This window comes from Triturus cristatus, chromosome 9, assembly GCF_964204655.1.
Source record: "Triturus cristatus chromosome 9, aTriCri1.1, whole genome shotgun sequence".
Taxonomy (NCBI): Eukaryota; Metazoa; Chordata; class Amphibia; order Caudata; family Salamandridae; genus Triturus; species Triturus cristatus.
In genome coordinates, this window is record NC_140592.1 from 762,130,171 (window position 1) to 762,146,469 (window position 16,299).

Consider the following 16,299-nt stretch of genomic DNA (forward strand, 5'->3'; position numbering starts at 1 on the left):
AGACAGAAGGAATACTGATTACCTAAATAATGAATCTAATATAGGCCCCGGTTCATTAAAAAGTACTGAGGCCCCTCGTCCACTATATAGTTTAGTTAATAGTCCAAATTATTTTTTACATCTGGACACAGATTGCGAGGAAGGGGTTAACGGTATTATAAGTATTGAGCATGCAGAACAGCCTATTGTTGAAGGAAGGGGAGATAAGGTGGCCATTGACCAACAATATGCCCATGCATTGAGAATGGTCTCCTGGAACATTACGGGTATTAGAACTAGACTCTCTGATGAGGCTTGGCTATTATATATTAAGACGTTTGATATAATTTGGTTCCAGGAAACATGGTGCAGAGAGGAAGTGGTTATTGACGGCTTTTGTTCATTTACAGTAGACGCAACTCCGTCACTTGCAGGGTGGGCAAAGGGAGGTTTAGTGAGCATGATCTCTGTCAAATATGGATCAGTAAAGATAGAGAATATTGTGGACTCGCCCTGGTACCAGATTATCTTGATCTAATTTAATTGAAGTCCCAATACTATTGATTAATTGGTATTATAATATATTTGATCAAAATGAGAGTGGAATTATTAACACCCTTAAAGAGGAGATTAATAAGGCTGCGAGTGTTCATTTCCCTGTATGCATAATATGGACAGGGGATTTTAATTGCACCCTATGCCGTTATAGTAAGCATGCGGCGTGTGGGATATTAGATATTGAAAACCAACCTTTTGCTCATTTTAAACAAACCCCGCAGGGCGAAGCATTAAATGATATAGTTCTAGTCAATGACCTCTGCTTTTTTGATACTCTGGTTTGTACCCCTCCTATCCAGTATCCAACATTTATGGGCGGGGGCAGGACTAACACTATAGATTTCATGCTGATATCACGTACATATTCACATTTGGTGGAAAGCTTTTCGGTAGAACCTAATCCTACTAGTGATCATAACCCTCTGACGACTAGTCTGCAAATAATGGCAGCAAAGGGTAAAGGTGATGAATATTCTATGAATTATAATCCTAGTCAGGGGGTGAAAATAAAATGGTCTAAAATAGATGCTGTAAAATTTGAAGAGAGTATTGTCAAAGCTAATACTGGAAAAGTCTTGACATGTTTATCTGAGGCTTCTACTTCGGAGGTGGTCATGCAGTGTTTTGAAGACATTTGTAAAGAGGTCGCCAACAATTAGACTAGGGTAGTGAAGAAGAACAACGCCCCGCAGGAAATTAGATGGTTTAATGCAGAGTGTTCTAGGGCCCAAAAAGACCTTAAAAAAGCCTTGCACGTGGTCCCCCGTGATAAGGCCTTAATAAGTTCGGCAAGACAACTTTATAAACAAATAATTGGGCTCAGGAAGGATGAATTAAGAAGACTTGCCTGGGACGACTTGGAGAGAGCTAGCGCTCTCAAGGATTCCAGGGGCTTCTGGGAAGTCATAAACCGTCCTTTTTTTACAGACGCTGTTAGAAACATGGAATCAACTATAACGGGGGAATCCTGGGTAAACCATTTTTCGAAAATATTTAATCCAAACGGCGTATCCTTGCAACATCAAAAAGACCACACAATTATTAACTTGGAAACTGCGACCCAAATGAGTTTATCTATTTCTGCCAGCGAAGTTGAAGAGGCGCTAATAAAAGGCATCTCTGCAAAAGCCTCAGGGCCAGACGGGGTACCCCTAGACATGTTTAAGGGCAATCTCCAATTATGGGCTCCATTTTTGGCAAATGTTTTTAAGGCAATAATAGTGGGTCGCATCCCTACCACGTGGAAAAAAAGGCAGTGGTGGTGCCGATATATAAGAAAGGCAACAGGAATGATCCTGTATGCTATCGGCCCATATCCCTAATTGATGCCACATGTAAAATGCTGGGGAGGGTAATTCTCGCCCGTCTGGAAACCTGGGCTAATGACTCTGGTCTTATATCTCAATCACAATATGGTTTCCGGAAGGGAATGGGAACGAATGAACAATGTCTCAACCTGTCCCTAGTTATGGGTAAGTACATGAAGGCCAAGGGTGGGTCAGTCCACCTGGCCTTCATGGACTTATCTAGTGCCTTTGACTCAGTCAATAGAGGGAAGTTGAGGACATTAATGGAAAGAATGGGTTTTGAGGAAGCACTTATTACTTTGTTGCGTAAATTGCACTCGACAACCTCTGTCTCTATATGCTATGGACCAGGGGGCGAAAAAACTAGGCCTATTGCGTCTACTAAGGGTGTCAGACAGGGATGCATATTGGCCCTCTTTTTATTCCTTTTATATACAAATGGGGTGGAGAAATTTTTATTGGATCAGCAGCTGGACTATCCGAGCATTGGAGGAAAGCGGGTTCCCCTTTTATCATATGCGGATTACACGGTACTGATGACTTTAACTGCTAATAGGCTAAAAAAAGCTTTAATGGCTTTTACTGACTTTATGATGGCACTGGATCTTAAAGTACATTTTAGTAAGTCTTTTATTATGGTGTGTGGCCCAAAACAAACAAAAACGAGGAAATTTGTAGTAAAGGAAAATACTGTTTACATATCGAGGGAACGTCTTCAACAATAAACTGAATTGGGATCATCTGATCATAGTGAGGGCCCAACACACTAGCAGAATCATAGAGGGCTTGTTCCGCTTTGCGTGCAAGTTGGGTCATAAGCCGGTCGCGGAAATGCTTACCTTGTATAAATCAAAATGCTGGTCAGTTACTACTTATTGGGCAGGAGTATGGGGCTATCAAAAATGTAGCCAGTTACAAATTCTGGAAAACAATTTTTTTAAAAGACTATTGATGGTCTCTATTAGTTCTCCTACGAAATTTTGTCACTCCGAATTGGGAGTGGATTATGTTGAAGACCGAATTAAAATTGCCCCATTAATTTTATGGGGGAAAGTGTGGTCTTCAGAGGAATCGTCATTTACTAGAGAGATTATTAAGGACTGTATGAGCCTGGAAAATGTATTGTCCATTCCTTGGCTCCGTTATGTTAAAAATGCATTCAATAAGGAAATTATTATGACAATCCCAAAAGCATACCAGCTAATATGAAACCAATCATAAAAAACTCTTATTACAAAGAATTAGGAATGCTTGACTCGGTCGACGAGCTTTTAGTTTATAGGCAGCCAAGAGACCAGGAATTTTATCTATCTTTTAGCACCCATACACAATCACGCTTCCTTCTGACTATGTTTCGTTTCTGCACAGTGCACTTTTTTCTGGCTTTTCCTAACCCAGTTAGCTGGTGTGAGAGACTGACTCCCTGTCCATGTAATAATTTAGCCCAACAAAGCACAATGCATTTTATGCTCTTTTGCACATTATATAAGGATATAAGGGCCCGTTTTATTAGGCCAATTTTGAAGGAAATTTGTCCTAGTTCGCATCAAGAGGGTTTTAATTATTTATTATCTTTATCTTCGGTTGCCATCTGTAGTGCTGTGCTTAATTTTATTAGAACTGCATTATCAATTAGGAAACAATATGAATTGTGTTAGAAAATCCAGGTAATGCGATTGAAGGGTTTAAATCCATGCAGTTATTTTCGCATAGTGATAGAATACAATGAAAGCTTAGGATCATGTTTTAAAAAAATGTATATTGTGAAATCTAAATATTTATCCACCCCAAATGTTGTATTGGAAAATTTTAAGGATGTTTTATGTATGGTGCTTACTTTTATGATTCAATGAATCGAATAAAGTTTATTTGATGATGACAAAATCTTATTTTCAATCTGTTTAAGCACAGACATCACTGCCAGCTCTCCTTGGACTAAGCCTGTGACAAACGCAGCACAGTAGCACCCATCTCTGACTCAGCCTCATGACATTCCCTGGTGGACAATGCTTTCTATGTGAATACATCTCTCTTTTCTCTTTGAGTCTTTAGTTTCAGTTCTTTTAGGCACATTTTCTCCAATGGTCAGTCTGCTCCCATCTACTACAAAGAATCAGGAGTTTTCTCTGAGCCAAATAACTTAACCCAGCAAAGAAATGTGTGCTCTGCCTTTCTCTCACAGACTCCAGAGACGTTGCTCTGTGGGAGAGAAAACTGCTCTCACCAAAGATCCTCCCTCTGCATTGCCCTCCACGTGCTGATATCCCCCGAGGATCTGCCCTCCTTCTCCCTCTCTACAGTTCTCGTCTAGGTGGCACGCTTCGCTTAGGAGTTTGACTTCTGCCACCATCTTCATGAATATGCAGCCCAGTAAGGGGGGATAGACAACCTCCAAAATACCAGTTGAGCGTCGACTCACTGTCCAGGAGCAGGATCTCCTGATGGACTTCCCATTCCTCCATCAATATCCACCGCTAGCCCGCTACACCACCACCCCAGTGCAGAAGCGCAACTCAAGTGAAGGGAGCTTTGTGGGAGCTCACAGACGAAACAATCATTTTGAAGTTCCATTGGATCTGCCCTATGTTCCTATTTCTAAACTCAGGGATTAACTGACAGGGAATTTCAAATTTACTAATTTAGCTCTCAAATTTGGTTGTCTCTTGACTGCAACGCAAGTCTGCAGGAGGAAGGGTTCGAATGGAACCTTTTCTCCAGTTCCAAAATCCTCCATTGTCAGTCAATGGGTTTCTTTATTCTGGTGACTATGAGTTAACGTAGAAAATGCTCTAATTCTGTCCTCCACTACCCTTCATGCAAGCTCAAAAGATTGTCTGTGTCGTTATTTTTAGCTCTAGAAAATATTTTTCCCCATGCAAATCAACAATATTTTTACAATTATGAGGGTACATATATTTCTTAAAAGGAGGGAATGCACAATGAAAAACTCAGCAAAATACATGAAACACAGAGCAGCTTTGAGGTCCACACACAGTGTCACGAATAATGTAAGAGGAGACAGATAAAAATCCAGTTTTATCATTGATTTAAAGGCAGTGTAACTACACTTGGTGTGCCAGGGAGAAGAATCTGTGGGTAAGAACTTGGCTGCCTCTTCTGTCCCATGCAAGACACTTTGAGTTCTCTCAAATTGTCTACTTTTTTCAAAAAGTGGCCTTTCTTTTCCAGCAGCGCTTGAGGTAAACATGATGGCAGAGGGAATCAATATCTCCAAACTCCCAGACATACAGGAAGGAAGGACCGCACTCGAGGGCAGTGGCCAATTTGCAATATTTATTCCTGGTGACTGAAACTTGTCGGGTGTTGTATTTTTGTGCCGATTGTTGTTCGTGGAATATATATATATATATATATATATATATATATATATATATATATATATATATATATATATATATATATATATATATATATATTTTTTTTTTGTTTTTTTTTTTCTGATTGCCAGCTGAGGCAATGCTAGAAAAGCCTTTTCATCTTGGAAGAGAAATTTCCAAGTCAATTATAAGAAATGTAAAAAGCATTTTTACAGCCCCATAAGTATACAGAGCTTAACAGGAATCTGTCAAATTATTCAAAAATTTCTGTACCATAAGTAAACATATTGAGCTGTGTTTTTATTCGAGTACATGAATGAATGATGACAATACTTCATAAACTAAGTGTATGCCAACGTTATTCTACTGAGAAGTTACTATCAGATCCTATTAACTGAGTGGAAAGCACCATTGATATTTACAATCGAACCTCAAGGCAAATAACATGCAGGCCTAAAGTGAAGCTACTTCAGAAGAATACCTATACAATATACCAAGCCAACCCAAGAATGTACTGAAGTTAAATAATGAAATTATTTCCCAGTATTTGTTTTTATCAGCAATTTCGAAGTACATCTTTTCAAAGACAATGTTTATTGGCAATAGAGTAGCTCAGCGTATAAGTATTTATTCTGATGATTATTAATGTAGAACTTGTAGAAGTGTGTCTTTCATACATAAATGTATTTATTAGTTCAGCTTTGTTTTTAAATTCTTGATGGTGCTTGTTTTACTTATATATAAGATATTTATTTTTTATTGAATAGTATAGTTAACTATTGTTTATGTGAGTAGTTCTACTCGACACCCACAGCACATACAGGTTAGATCCACAGCACATAAAAGTTAGTCTTGGAGTAGATAGAAGCATACGCTTTAGATATGTAAATTACACTGTCAGTTCACAAGCACATATATGTATATGGTATTACCCTAAGTCTAGTTCTACCTGACTGCAAAGACTCTGGTTGATAACCTCAGGTGAGTGAGACAATGAGACCTCCTTTCCTCTCAGCTACCTACAGCGCTAAAAGAGCGTGTGAAAGAGGAAAAGGGTCTAATTGGATTTGGGAAGCTAATTGCTGCATTTAATGAACTTACTGTCCTAGACCATCCTGATCCCATATTAATTCAGTAATCATAAAGGACTAGTCACAACAATATATATGTGGATATATAATGTGAGTTTTGTAGTAGTGCTGTGTATTTTCCCTAATAAATGTGTCTTTCCCAAGTCAAAAGGCTTCTGTTAAAAAAACCTAGCCACTCACTTTATCATCCACATTCTGATAGATTAACTTTCCAGTTTCACCAACTAATAATTACAATTCCAGTGCACTTGTTTGTATTTTTCTAACAGGATATTGTGTTCCTAATTCTGGCACTATTTTGAGAATGGGTGAAAAGTTTGACCCCAGTACAACAGATCAGGATAGTGAGGGAGGAGAAAAAAGTGGCACTGCCGTTAGATCAGGTAAGGTAGCTATTCTATTAGTTTTTGTACATTTTCCACTTTTGCACAATGAACATTCCTTTCTTAGTAAAGACTCCAGCAGCTGAAATTAGTGTTAAATAGAATTTGTTTATGGTATGGAGAAAACCATATAGCAGGTGTGTCTGTGTGTAGGTTTGTGTACTACTGCCCGAAATAGACTCAAACTAATTTCTACATCCTGGGCTAGTCCTAACCTACTTCTTTTAAACCCTACCACCATTTAGGAGAAACATCTTCATTCCTGATCTATTCCAATAGCATCATCTCTCTGGCAGGCATTCTCTATAGGAGCTTTATACTTCTTGATTGTGGCAGTGTCTTTCAGCTATGGCTTGATTCAATGCTTCATCCTGTGACTGAAATCACTGCTCGACTTATCTTCAGGAAGTAGCCCCAGACAGCCCTCTGGATTAGCTCCTCATTAAAAGAAATAAAACCATAAAGTTGAGTATTGGAGAACAAAATGCTGCACCGTAAAGGGAAAGGTTATTATTGAGAACTATAAAAAAAGAGTTCCTGGCTGGCACTTTTATCAAACAGTTCAGTATTTATGGTCTCAAGTACTTGATGAGGTACTCCACTGTTTTTTACCCATTTTGCAGCGTGGAAGAGGTGTGGCGCAGCGGCCAGGGTGCCTGACTCCAGACCACAGGGTTCACGGTTCGATCTCTGGCACTGGCAGCAGGTTAGCCCAGCACAATCTGACTCTGGGCAATAGCTTGCTTAATCTTCCCGAGGGCCCCCAGCGCCGGGATACCTCTCCGGAGCTAGCTGTGCGCTTTACAAATGCTGGCATTTACATTTTTTAAGGATCCATGTAGAAACCCTTATATTCAGTAATTCAAAGATTCTTCTTATTTTTGTAATGTGAGTGATAGATTCCAATAGTTATGTATCCAATTATGTCATCTAATGTATTTTTTGCTCAACTGTTTTAGCCTACGAGCTTCCTCAAGTTGACCATAGTAGATGGGTTTCTGTCAGACCTCCAATAATGATTGAATTTAGCAATTAAATTGCAAGTCTATTGTTTTCTAAAGTCTCCTTATGCCTCGGTCTGCAGAGAAGTTAGTGTCTTTTTGTGTGTACGATGACTTGCGTTCTGGAAAACAGTCATGCGACTTACTGAGCCACAAACAATTCCCATGCTATGTTGTAAATGTGTTTCTTATATCCATATTTAGAATTATATAATAGATACATTACAGTTTGTAAAGCCTACTTTCACCGCCAATGATGTATATTATACTGATTACAGACGTTCATGTTACCCAACTCAGTGGTGCTTATTTTATCACCCTTGGAAGGATGGAAGTTGAGTCTATACGTGGGATTCAAAGCTGTGACAATGTCGATAAACATGCGACACTGTAGTGGTTACATTAGCACATTGAGTCACTAGATTTCTTGGCACGCTTGTGACATTTCTTGGTATTACATGGTATATTTGACCATTTCTGTGCGCACATAAATTGATTGTTTGACGGATGAGGGCCTGTCCTTAGCAGGATGCAGCATGTGGTTGAAGTTCTCACTCATCTCGGCAGCATTCGATACCGTCTCACCGGCATGGATGGTTCAGCGTCTGCAGCAAGTGGGAGTCAGTGGGACAGCCTTGCAGCTTCTCCACTCATTTTTTTGTCTAACAGGGCTCAAACTGTCAGCTGTGGAGGCTTCAAGGCTAAGGCTTTCAGTCTCCCATGTGGGGTACCACAGGACTCATCTCTGAGTCCTACCCTTTTCAACCTCTATGTGGCTTCTTTGGCTGACCTGGTGCGTTCATTTGGTTTTCAAGTGCTGTTGAATGCAGACGACACACAAGTAATCATCTCTATTTCTAAGGACCCGCAGTTGGTGGCAGGGAAGTTCAATGAGTGCATGCCCAGCATCATCTGCTGGATGAAGGACAACTCCCGGAAGATTAATGCAGACAAGACTGAGGTGCTTATGTTTGGTTCTCAAAACTCCATTTGGTCAAGCACTTGGTGGCCAGATTTCTGCAGACCTCTCCCCACCCCTGTCAGGCCAGCCAAAACCTTGGGCTCATCTTTGATGACTCAGGTCAGTTGCCCTGTCAGCACTTGTTTCTACATCATTCGGACCCTGAAAAAGGTCATCCCCTACATCCCATCGCAATTACACCAGTCAGGCATCATTGCCCTGGTCACCTCACGGTTGGACTATTCCAATGCTTTGTACCTGAACATTAATAGTTCCTCCCTGAACAAACTTCAGGTTGTACAAAATGGGGCAGCTCGTCTCATTCTGAACACTCCAAAGCAGCATTCCGTTAGGTAGGGGATTTGTTACCTTCATTATTGCTTTTAAGGCTATGTGCCTAGTTTCTAAGGCCCTTCATCATAAGGGCCCCTCTCATACGAATGCGCTTTTTTAAAGGTACATTCCAGGAAGGATACTGAGATCTTCTTCTTGCAAAAAACTTAGGATCCACAGATTTTTGAAGACTAGATGGGGTGAATGCTCCTTTTCGGTATCAGCTGCCAAACTATGGAATGACCTACCTACTTATATTTCAGATGTGAGCTCTTTCATGTCCTTTAAAAAACATCTGAAAACCGGGCTTTTATCATCTTAGTACCCTTTTCTGGGCCACTTCACCTCTGCTGACTCCTTTGCTCCGTATAGCGCCTTCACACCTGTGGGTTTTAGTGCGCTCTATAAATTCTATCCTATCCCAGGCTGTGTAAGACGTCACATAGCACAGCTACAATGTTGTTACAGTAAGGGAACTCAGATTAATCGGTGTGACAATAAATCCATTTATTAACTGCCTAAGAGACGATGGCAATGCTTATTGGTAATTTACCCTTGCACGCCAAACATGGCAGAGGGGCAGATTGCTGTGCATCTGCTGCACGTCGCAGAGGTGCATTGCCTGCATCATTAGTTTGTGTACACAATGACATTTTGCTCAGTGGATCGGATTCTCTCACTGGTTGTTCTCATAGCAGGAAGAGCAGCCTCAGCGCTTCATTAATCCTTCGATGTGCAGAGGGACTCTGCACAGTGGGAGCATGCCTTATTAAGCCGACACTGGCTTTGCACCTCTTTACGAACAGTCTTGAATACTTATGCGGAGGCCAGCATAGGACAGCAGACCTCTGTTACTGGAATTTAACTGGCAGTGAATCAGCCTGGTCATGGGTCACGGTTCCCAAAAAAGTGTCACACTAGACATTTTGGAAGGCATGCAGCAGTCCAAAGGACCATAGTTTGCACTTCCTGATGGCTGCAGCTTGCACACACACACAGCCGGTGCTACCAGAGATTGTCATCTCACACTTTGTAAATGGCTTCAATTTGCCCTTGGCAGGGCCGGTTCTAGGCATGTGCAGAACGTGCGGCTGCACCGAGCCGATGTCAGTCCCCCACCTACACCTGCCTCTGCCCAACTACATCTCTCTGGCTCTGCCCCAGTGCCTAATTTGAGATGATGGTTTCCGGTGCTCAGCAATCACAGGATGTTGAGCTGACACCGAGACTCAAACCCGGTTCCCTAGCTCCAAGGTCGGCAGCTCTGCCTTTAGGCCACATTCTCTTCCCAATTTCATGGTAAGTATTTGGTTCAGTTTAAGGCAGCGCTAAGAGGAGAAATGGGTTGGTGCAAGCTACCTGCTGAGGAGAGCCCCGGCACTTATTTATTTACAAATTAACCACTGCTCTGCCCCTTTGATGGGCTGTGCAGTGTAGCAGTGAAGCGTTCAAGCAAAATCTAGAAGCATTATATGTGTTGTGGCATGGCATGAGCTTGCCTGGACCTCCACTGAAGAGAGTGCAGCTCAGTCCCAGAATAGACATTCACGACACACACACACAGACCACATCTCCTCTCTCCAACCCACTGCAGAGGCCCCTATCCGACCTTTCTCTGAAAGTTTGTCAGTAATGAAGCCAAATCCTTCACATGTAAAGCCTTGTCTGAGGCTCTTATTGACATGTAATGGACCCTTTCCCATCCTCCTTGGCCTTTGCTAAGATGCCTGATTCTCCTTCCACTGTGTATGGTCCATAGTCCAGTCGACCTCTGGGAGAGGAAGAGGCGGAAAGAACAGGAGGTTTGGGCAGCGCAGCTGGTTATGAATATAAGGCTAGACTGGGTAGAAAGAGATGGCGAAGGTCTGGAGAAAACTGAAAACAGGAAGCGGAGAAGACATTAGGAAAGAACGTGCGGTGGTGGAAAGAGGAGAATATGTAAGAAGTGGAGGGGTAGGACAGGACAAAAGAAAAGCTAGAAAGTAAAAAGGAAATAGGCACGAAATGGGGAACAGGGACAGTGTTGATACGGGAACAGGACAGTATTGGTAATAAAATGGAGAAGAAATCAGAGCAAAGGACCAAATTGCAAGAAGAGAGGGACAAAGGAGAGGGTAGAGGCCAAGAGAAAGGGAAAGCAGGCAACAGTGAGGCGAGAATGAGAAAAAAAACCAGAGGCAAGGGCTGGGGAGAAATGAAAGCGAGGCGAGGCGAAAGAGTAAGCAGGGAAGAGAAAACAAAATATATTTTACCAGGCTAAGGTAGAAGAGCCGTTCACCTAAGCCGGAAGTGTAGAGAGGTATTCCCTGGTGTGGGTACGTCCTCCCGAATCAAATACAAATTATTAAAGGTATCCCATCCAGTGTAATGAAAGCGCAGCACTAAACTCTCGAATCGCCACGAGAGGTAAGGGCCGAGCTTTCATTACACTGGATGGGATACCTTTGGCGATTAGTAAGAGAAAAACAAAAGCCATCGACAGAAAGGAGCACCTAAGGGGCAAGGCATAATTAGAGGCAGCAAATAAGAGACATATGTTTATAAGAGGTTGAGAAGGAGGGGACTGAGAAGAGATATGTGGGTAGAGAGGCAGTGGAAGAAGGTAATGCAGGCTGGACTGCTTTTTTCTTTTCACATTAATGTCCTTAAAAATGGCCACTTGGTCTGGAGTTGGACTGTGCCTGGCACATTGACACAGGCCTACTGACAGCAGAATACGCCACTGAGCTGAAGTCTCCCTGTTAATAAAATGTGGCATTATGGGGGCTATAAGTTTGAATCGTGTAAGGCAGGCTCAGTCTTCCGGCTAGTCGAGTTTGGTAAACGAAGCACCTTCAATTAGCTAATAGTAACATCTGTGATTTACAGTTTTTAGAAACTGCAGACATCAGCAGTCCTGCAGTAAATTAAAAACAAGTTATTACGTTATTATCACCCTTTCACAGTTCAACTGCCTTTTAGACCTGGTGTTGCATGCATATGGCATTGTGCTAGTACCATTGGCCTGTCAGAAAAAGATAGTGGGGGTATCTTTTGCAGCTAGTGAGATTAATGCTATGCATATACACTTAATTGATCTATAGGAGATAGGTATTCATTTTGTTTAAGCTTGCTATTTATGTCCTTATCAATTTCTTTGATGTCCAAGGAAGTCACATCTTGTAAAGTTGCTTCACTGTTTTAGAAGAGCATAGTTTGAAACAAAATGTTACGATGTAAAACTAAAATGACGCATGGAGTATTTAGATACTGACAACAGTGTTATCTATGTATCCCGTTGGCATATTGCAATTCTCTATAACTGATGCTCAGCACGAATATATTGTTGCCTTGCAATTCGATGTCTGGATAATTGCTGTGGAAAGTCAATAAAAATACATTAAAAAAAAAAAAGTTGCTTCACTGTTACCAAAGAGGATGATAAGTCAATGTCACTTCCTGTGATGTCATTCTGATGTCACTTTCTGTGGTTATCAGGCCACATTCAAATAAAAGGGGACTCATGATTTCCCCCTTTTGCGGCGGGCCCTAAAATTTTGTAGATCAACCGTGGCCCTCAGCATTCATTATCCATTCCATGCTTTACAAATGCAATAGAAAAACACCAGTTCATTCCGTTGTGAGTAACAAGGTGGGACGGATACCATTTCCTTGCAACTTGCATTGTGTGCATTTGCTTTTTCAAAGTCAGCGGCACTGCCTTTACAAATGCAAAGTACTTATTTGAATCTGGATCACAGTTTTGTTTCTCGCTACTTTAAGAGTATTACAAATGTTTTGGAGGCCTACCTCTGTTTTTCTTGAAAATAAATGACTGCATTATCAGCTTCTTAGCTTTTGTCATCAATTGTTGCTCCTTATATCAATATTTGATTGATCTTGTCCATGTTATCTGTGAATGTCATGTAATGTTATTAAAGACACCATAATTCTTAATTTGTTGATTGAACACAGGTATTCAGATATGAAGTTTCCTTATACAACTACTTGTTTTATGTGTTTTTTTTAAATCAGGGCTTACTGATATTTTACCGGGTGGTTCCTTAAACATAAAAATCAAGGAGGAATTGTGTTTCGTGGACACCCTTGACTGTGAGAAGCAAGGGAGCATCTCCAGGGCCACACGTGAGTAATTATTGCTAACCAAATTGGAATTGAAGTAAGTTGTATAAGCATCTACCCCATTGCTTGGACCAAATTAGATCAAAAAATGTTCGCCAATGATAGTTTGTCACAAATGTTTATTGTAACTCATTGCCCCTGACAGCATATGGGATAGAGCAAAAGCATACCAGGAGCTATGTAATGTATAACATCAGTTTGATGGGTTCTGTTATTACAAGGATTTAATACTAAAAAGTGTATTAATCTTTTTGCGTTTATCGACCCATTCAAAATACCAATTCTCCAGAGTGAAGTATTTACCGGATGACGTAAATACCTCCAATTACGAATTTGCAGAGGGAATTGAGGAATTAAATTTGGAAAGAGGTTTCACGGCACCTCTTTCTGTATGTGTCAGAGTTTGTACTTCGCATTTTCCCTTGATACATTTCAGCTGGGTTGACCTCCTGAAACGTGCCAGGAGTAAATAGTTAGGCTGCGGGTCTTACAGCAAAATTTGACATTTCGAGTAAATCACAAACTGAAGTCATTATATATTGGGTTTGAGTGACCTGTGCCTCAGAAGACAGATGGATCACCCAGTTCCCACTGGCCTTAGCCATATGTTACCTGGAACAGCTAGGTTATATAGTGGGAAGTTGTGGACATTAATGGAAAGAATGGGTTTTGAGGAAGCACTTATTACTTTGTTGCGTAAATTGCACTCGACAACCTCTGTCTCTATATGCTATGGACCAGGGGGCGAAAAAACTAGGCCTATTGCGTCTACTAAGGGTGTCAGACAGGGATGCATATTGGCCCCCTTTTTATTCCTTTTATATACAAATGGAGTGGAGAAATTTTTATTGGATCAGCAGCTGGACTATCCGAGCATTGGAGGAAAGTGGGTTCCCCTTTTATCATATGCGGCTGACACGGTACTGATGACTTTAACTGCTAATAGCCTACAAAAAGCTTTAATGGCTTTTACTGACTTTATGATGGCACTGGATCTTAAAGTACATTTTAGTAAGTCTTTTATTATGGTGTGTGGCCCAAAACAAACAAAAACGAGGAAATTTGTGGTAAAGGAAAATACTGTAGAAAAAGTATCTAAGTTTACATATCTGGGGAACGTCTTCAACAATAAACTGAATTGGGATCATCTGATCATAGTGAGAGCCCAACACACTAGCAGAATCATAGAGGGCTTGTTCCGCTTTGCGTGCAAGTTGGGTCATAAGCCGGACGCGGAAATGCTTACCTTGTATAAATCAAAATGCTGGTCAGTTACAACTTATGGGGCATGAGTATGGGGCTATCAAAAATGTAGCCAGTTACAAATTCTGGAAAACAATTTTTTAAAAAGACTATTGGTGGTCTCTATTAGTTCTCCTATGAAATTTTGTCACTCCGAATTGGGAGTGGATTATGTTGAAGACAGAATTAAAATTGCCCCATTAATTTTATGGGGGAAAGTGTGGTCTTCAGAGGAATTGTCATTTACTAGTGAGATCATTAAGGACTGTATGAGCCTGGAAAATGTATTGTCCATTCCTTGGCTCCGTTATGTTAAAAATGCATTCAATAAGATTGGTCTGGGAAATGATTATGACAATCCCAAAAGCATACCAGCTAATATGAAACCAATCATAAAAAACTCTTATTACAAAGAATTAGGAATGCTTGACTCGGTCGACGAGCATTTGGTTTATAGGCAGCCAAGAGACCAGGAATTGTAACTATCTTTTAGCACCCATACACAATCACGCTTCCTTCTGACTAGGTTTCGTTTCTGCACAGTGCACTTTTTTCTGGCTTTTCCTAACCCAGTGAGCTGGTGTGAGAGACTGACTCCCTGTCCATGTAATAATTTAGCCCAACAAAGCACAATGCATTTTATGCTCTTTTGCACATTATATAAGGATATAAGGGCCCGTTTTATTGGGCCAATTTTGAAGGAAATTTGTCCTAGTTCGCATCAAGAAGGTTTCAATTATTTATTATCTTTATCTTCGATTGCCATCTGTCGTGCTGTGCTTAATTTTATTAGAACTGCATTATCAATTAGGAAACAATATGAATTGTGTTAGGAAATCCAGGTAATGCGGTTGAAGGGTTTAAATCCATGCAGTTATTTTCGCATAGTGATAGAATACAATGAAAGCTTAAGATCATGTTTTAAAAAAAATTATATTGTGAAATCTAAATATTTATCCACCCCAAATGTTGTATTGGAAAATTTTAAGGATGTTTTATGTATGATGCTTACTTTTATGATTCAATGAATCGAATAAAGTTTATTTGATGATGACAAAATCTTATTTTCAATCTGTTTAAGCACAGACATCACTGCCAGCTCTCCTTGGACTAAGCCTGTGACAAACGCAGCACAGTAGCACCCATCTCGGACTCAGCCTCATGACATTGCCTGGTAGACAATGCTTTCTATGTGAATACATCTCTGTTTTCTCTTTGAGTCTTTAGTTTCAGTTCTTTTAGGCACATTGTCTCCAATGGTCAGTCTGCTCCCATCTGCTACAAAGAATCAGGAGTTTTCTCTGAGCCAAATAACTTAACCCAGCATAGAAATGTGTGCTCTGCCTTTCTCTCACAGACTCCAGAGACCGTTGCTCTGTGGGAGAGAAAACTGCTCTCACCAAAGATCCTCCCTCTGCATTGCCCTCCACGTGCTGATATCACCCGAGGATCTGCCTGCCTTCTCCCTCTCTACAGATCTTGTCTAGGTGGCACGCTTGCCTTAGTAGTTTGACTTCTGCCACCATCTTCATGAATATGCAGCCCAGTAAGGGGGGATAGACAACCTCCAAAATACCAGTTGAGCGTCGAATCACTGTCCAAGAACAGGATCTCCTGATGGACTTCCCATTCCTCCATCAATATCCACCGCTAGCCCGCTACACCACCACCCCAGTGCAGAAGCGCAACTCAAGTGAAGGGAGCTTTGTGGGAGCTCACAGACGAAACAATCATTTTGAAGTTCCATTGGATCTGCCCTATGTTCCTATTTCTAAACTCAGGGATTAACTGACAGGGAATTTCAAATTTACTAATTTAGCTCTCAAATTTGGTTGTCTCTTGACTGCAACGCAAGTCTGCAGGAGGAAGGGTTCGAATGGAACCTTTTCTCCAGTTCCAAAATCCTCCATTGTCAATCAATGGGTTTCTTTATTCTGGTGACTATGAGTTAACGTAGAAAATGCTGTAATTCTGTCCTCCACTA

The 16,299-nt window shown here is 40.9% G+C and overlaps 1 protein-coding gene across 3 annotated transcripts in view; it reads left to right on the plus strand.

Moving 5' to 3' along the window:
• The window catches only part of LOC146798799 (uncharacterized), a 104,051-nt gene that overhangs the window by 26,212 nt on the left and 61,540 nt on the right, over positions 1–16,299 (plus strand). For 2 of the 3 annotated variants that reach the window (XM_085626101.1, XM_085626103.1), the window contains exons 5-6: positions 6,543–6,656; positions 12,966–13,076. In XM_085626101.1, coding sequence (XP_085482227.1) covers positions 6,543–6,656; positions 12,966–13,076 — 225 coding nt within the window. The remainder of the gene's footprint in view (positions 1–6,542; positions 6,657–12,965; positions 13,077–16,299) is intronic. The other variant, XM_085626102.1, reaches the window with a different exon arrangement.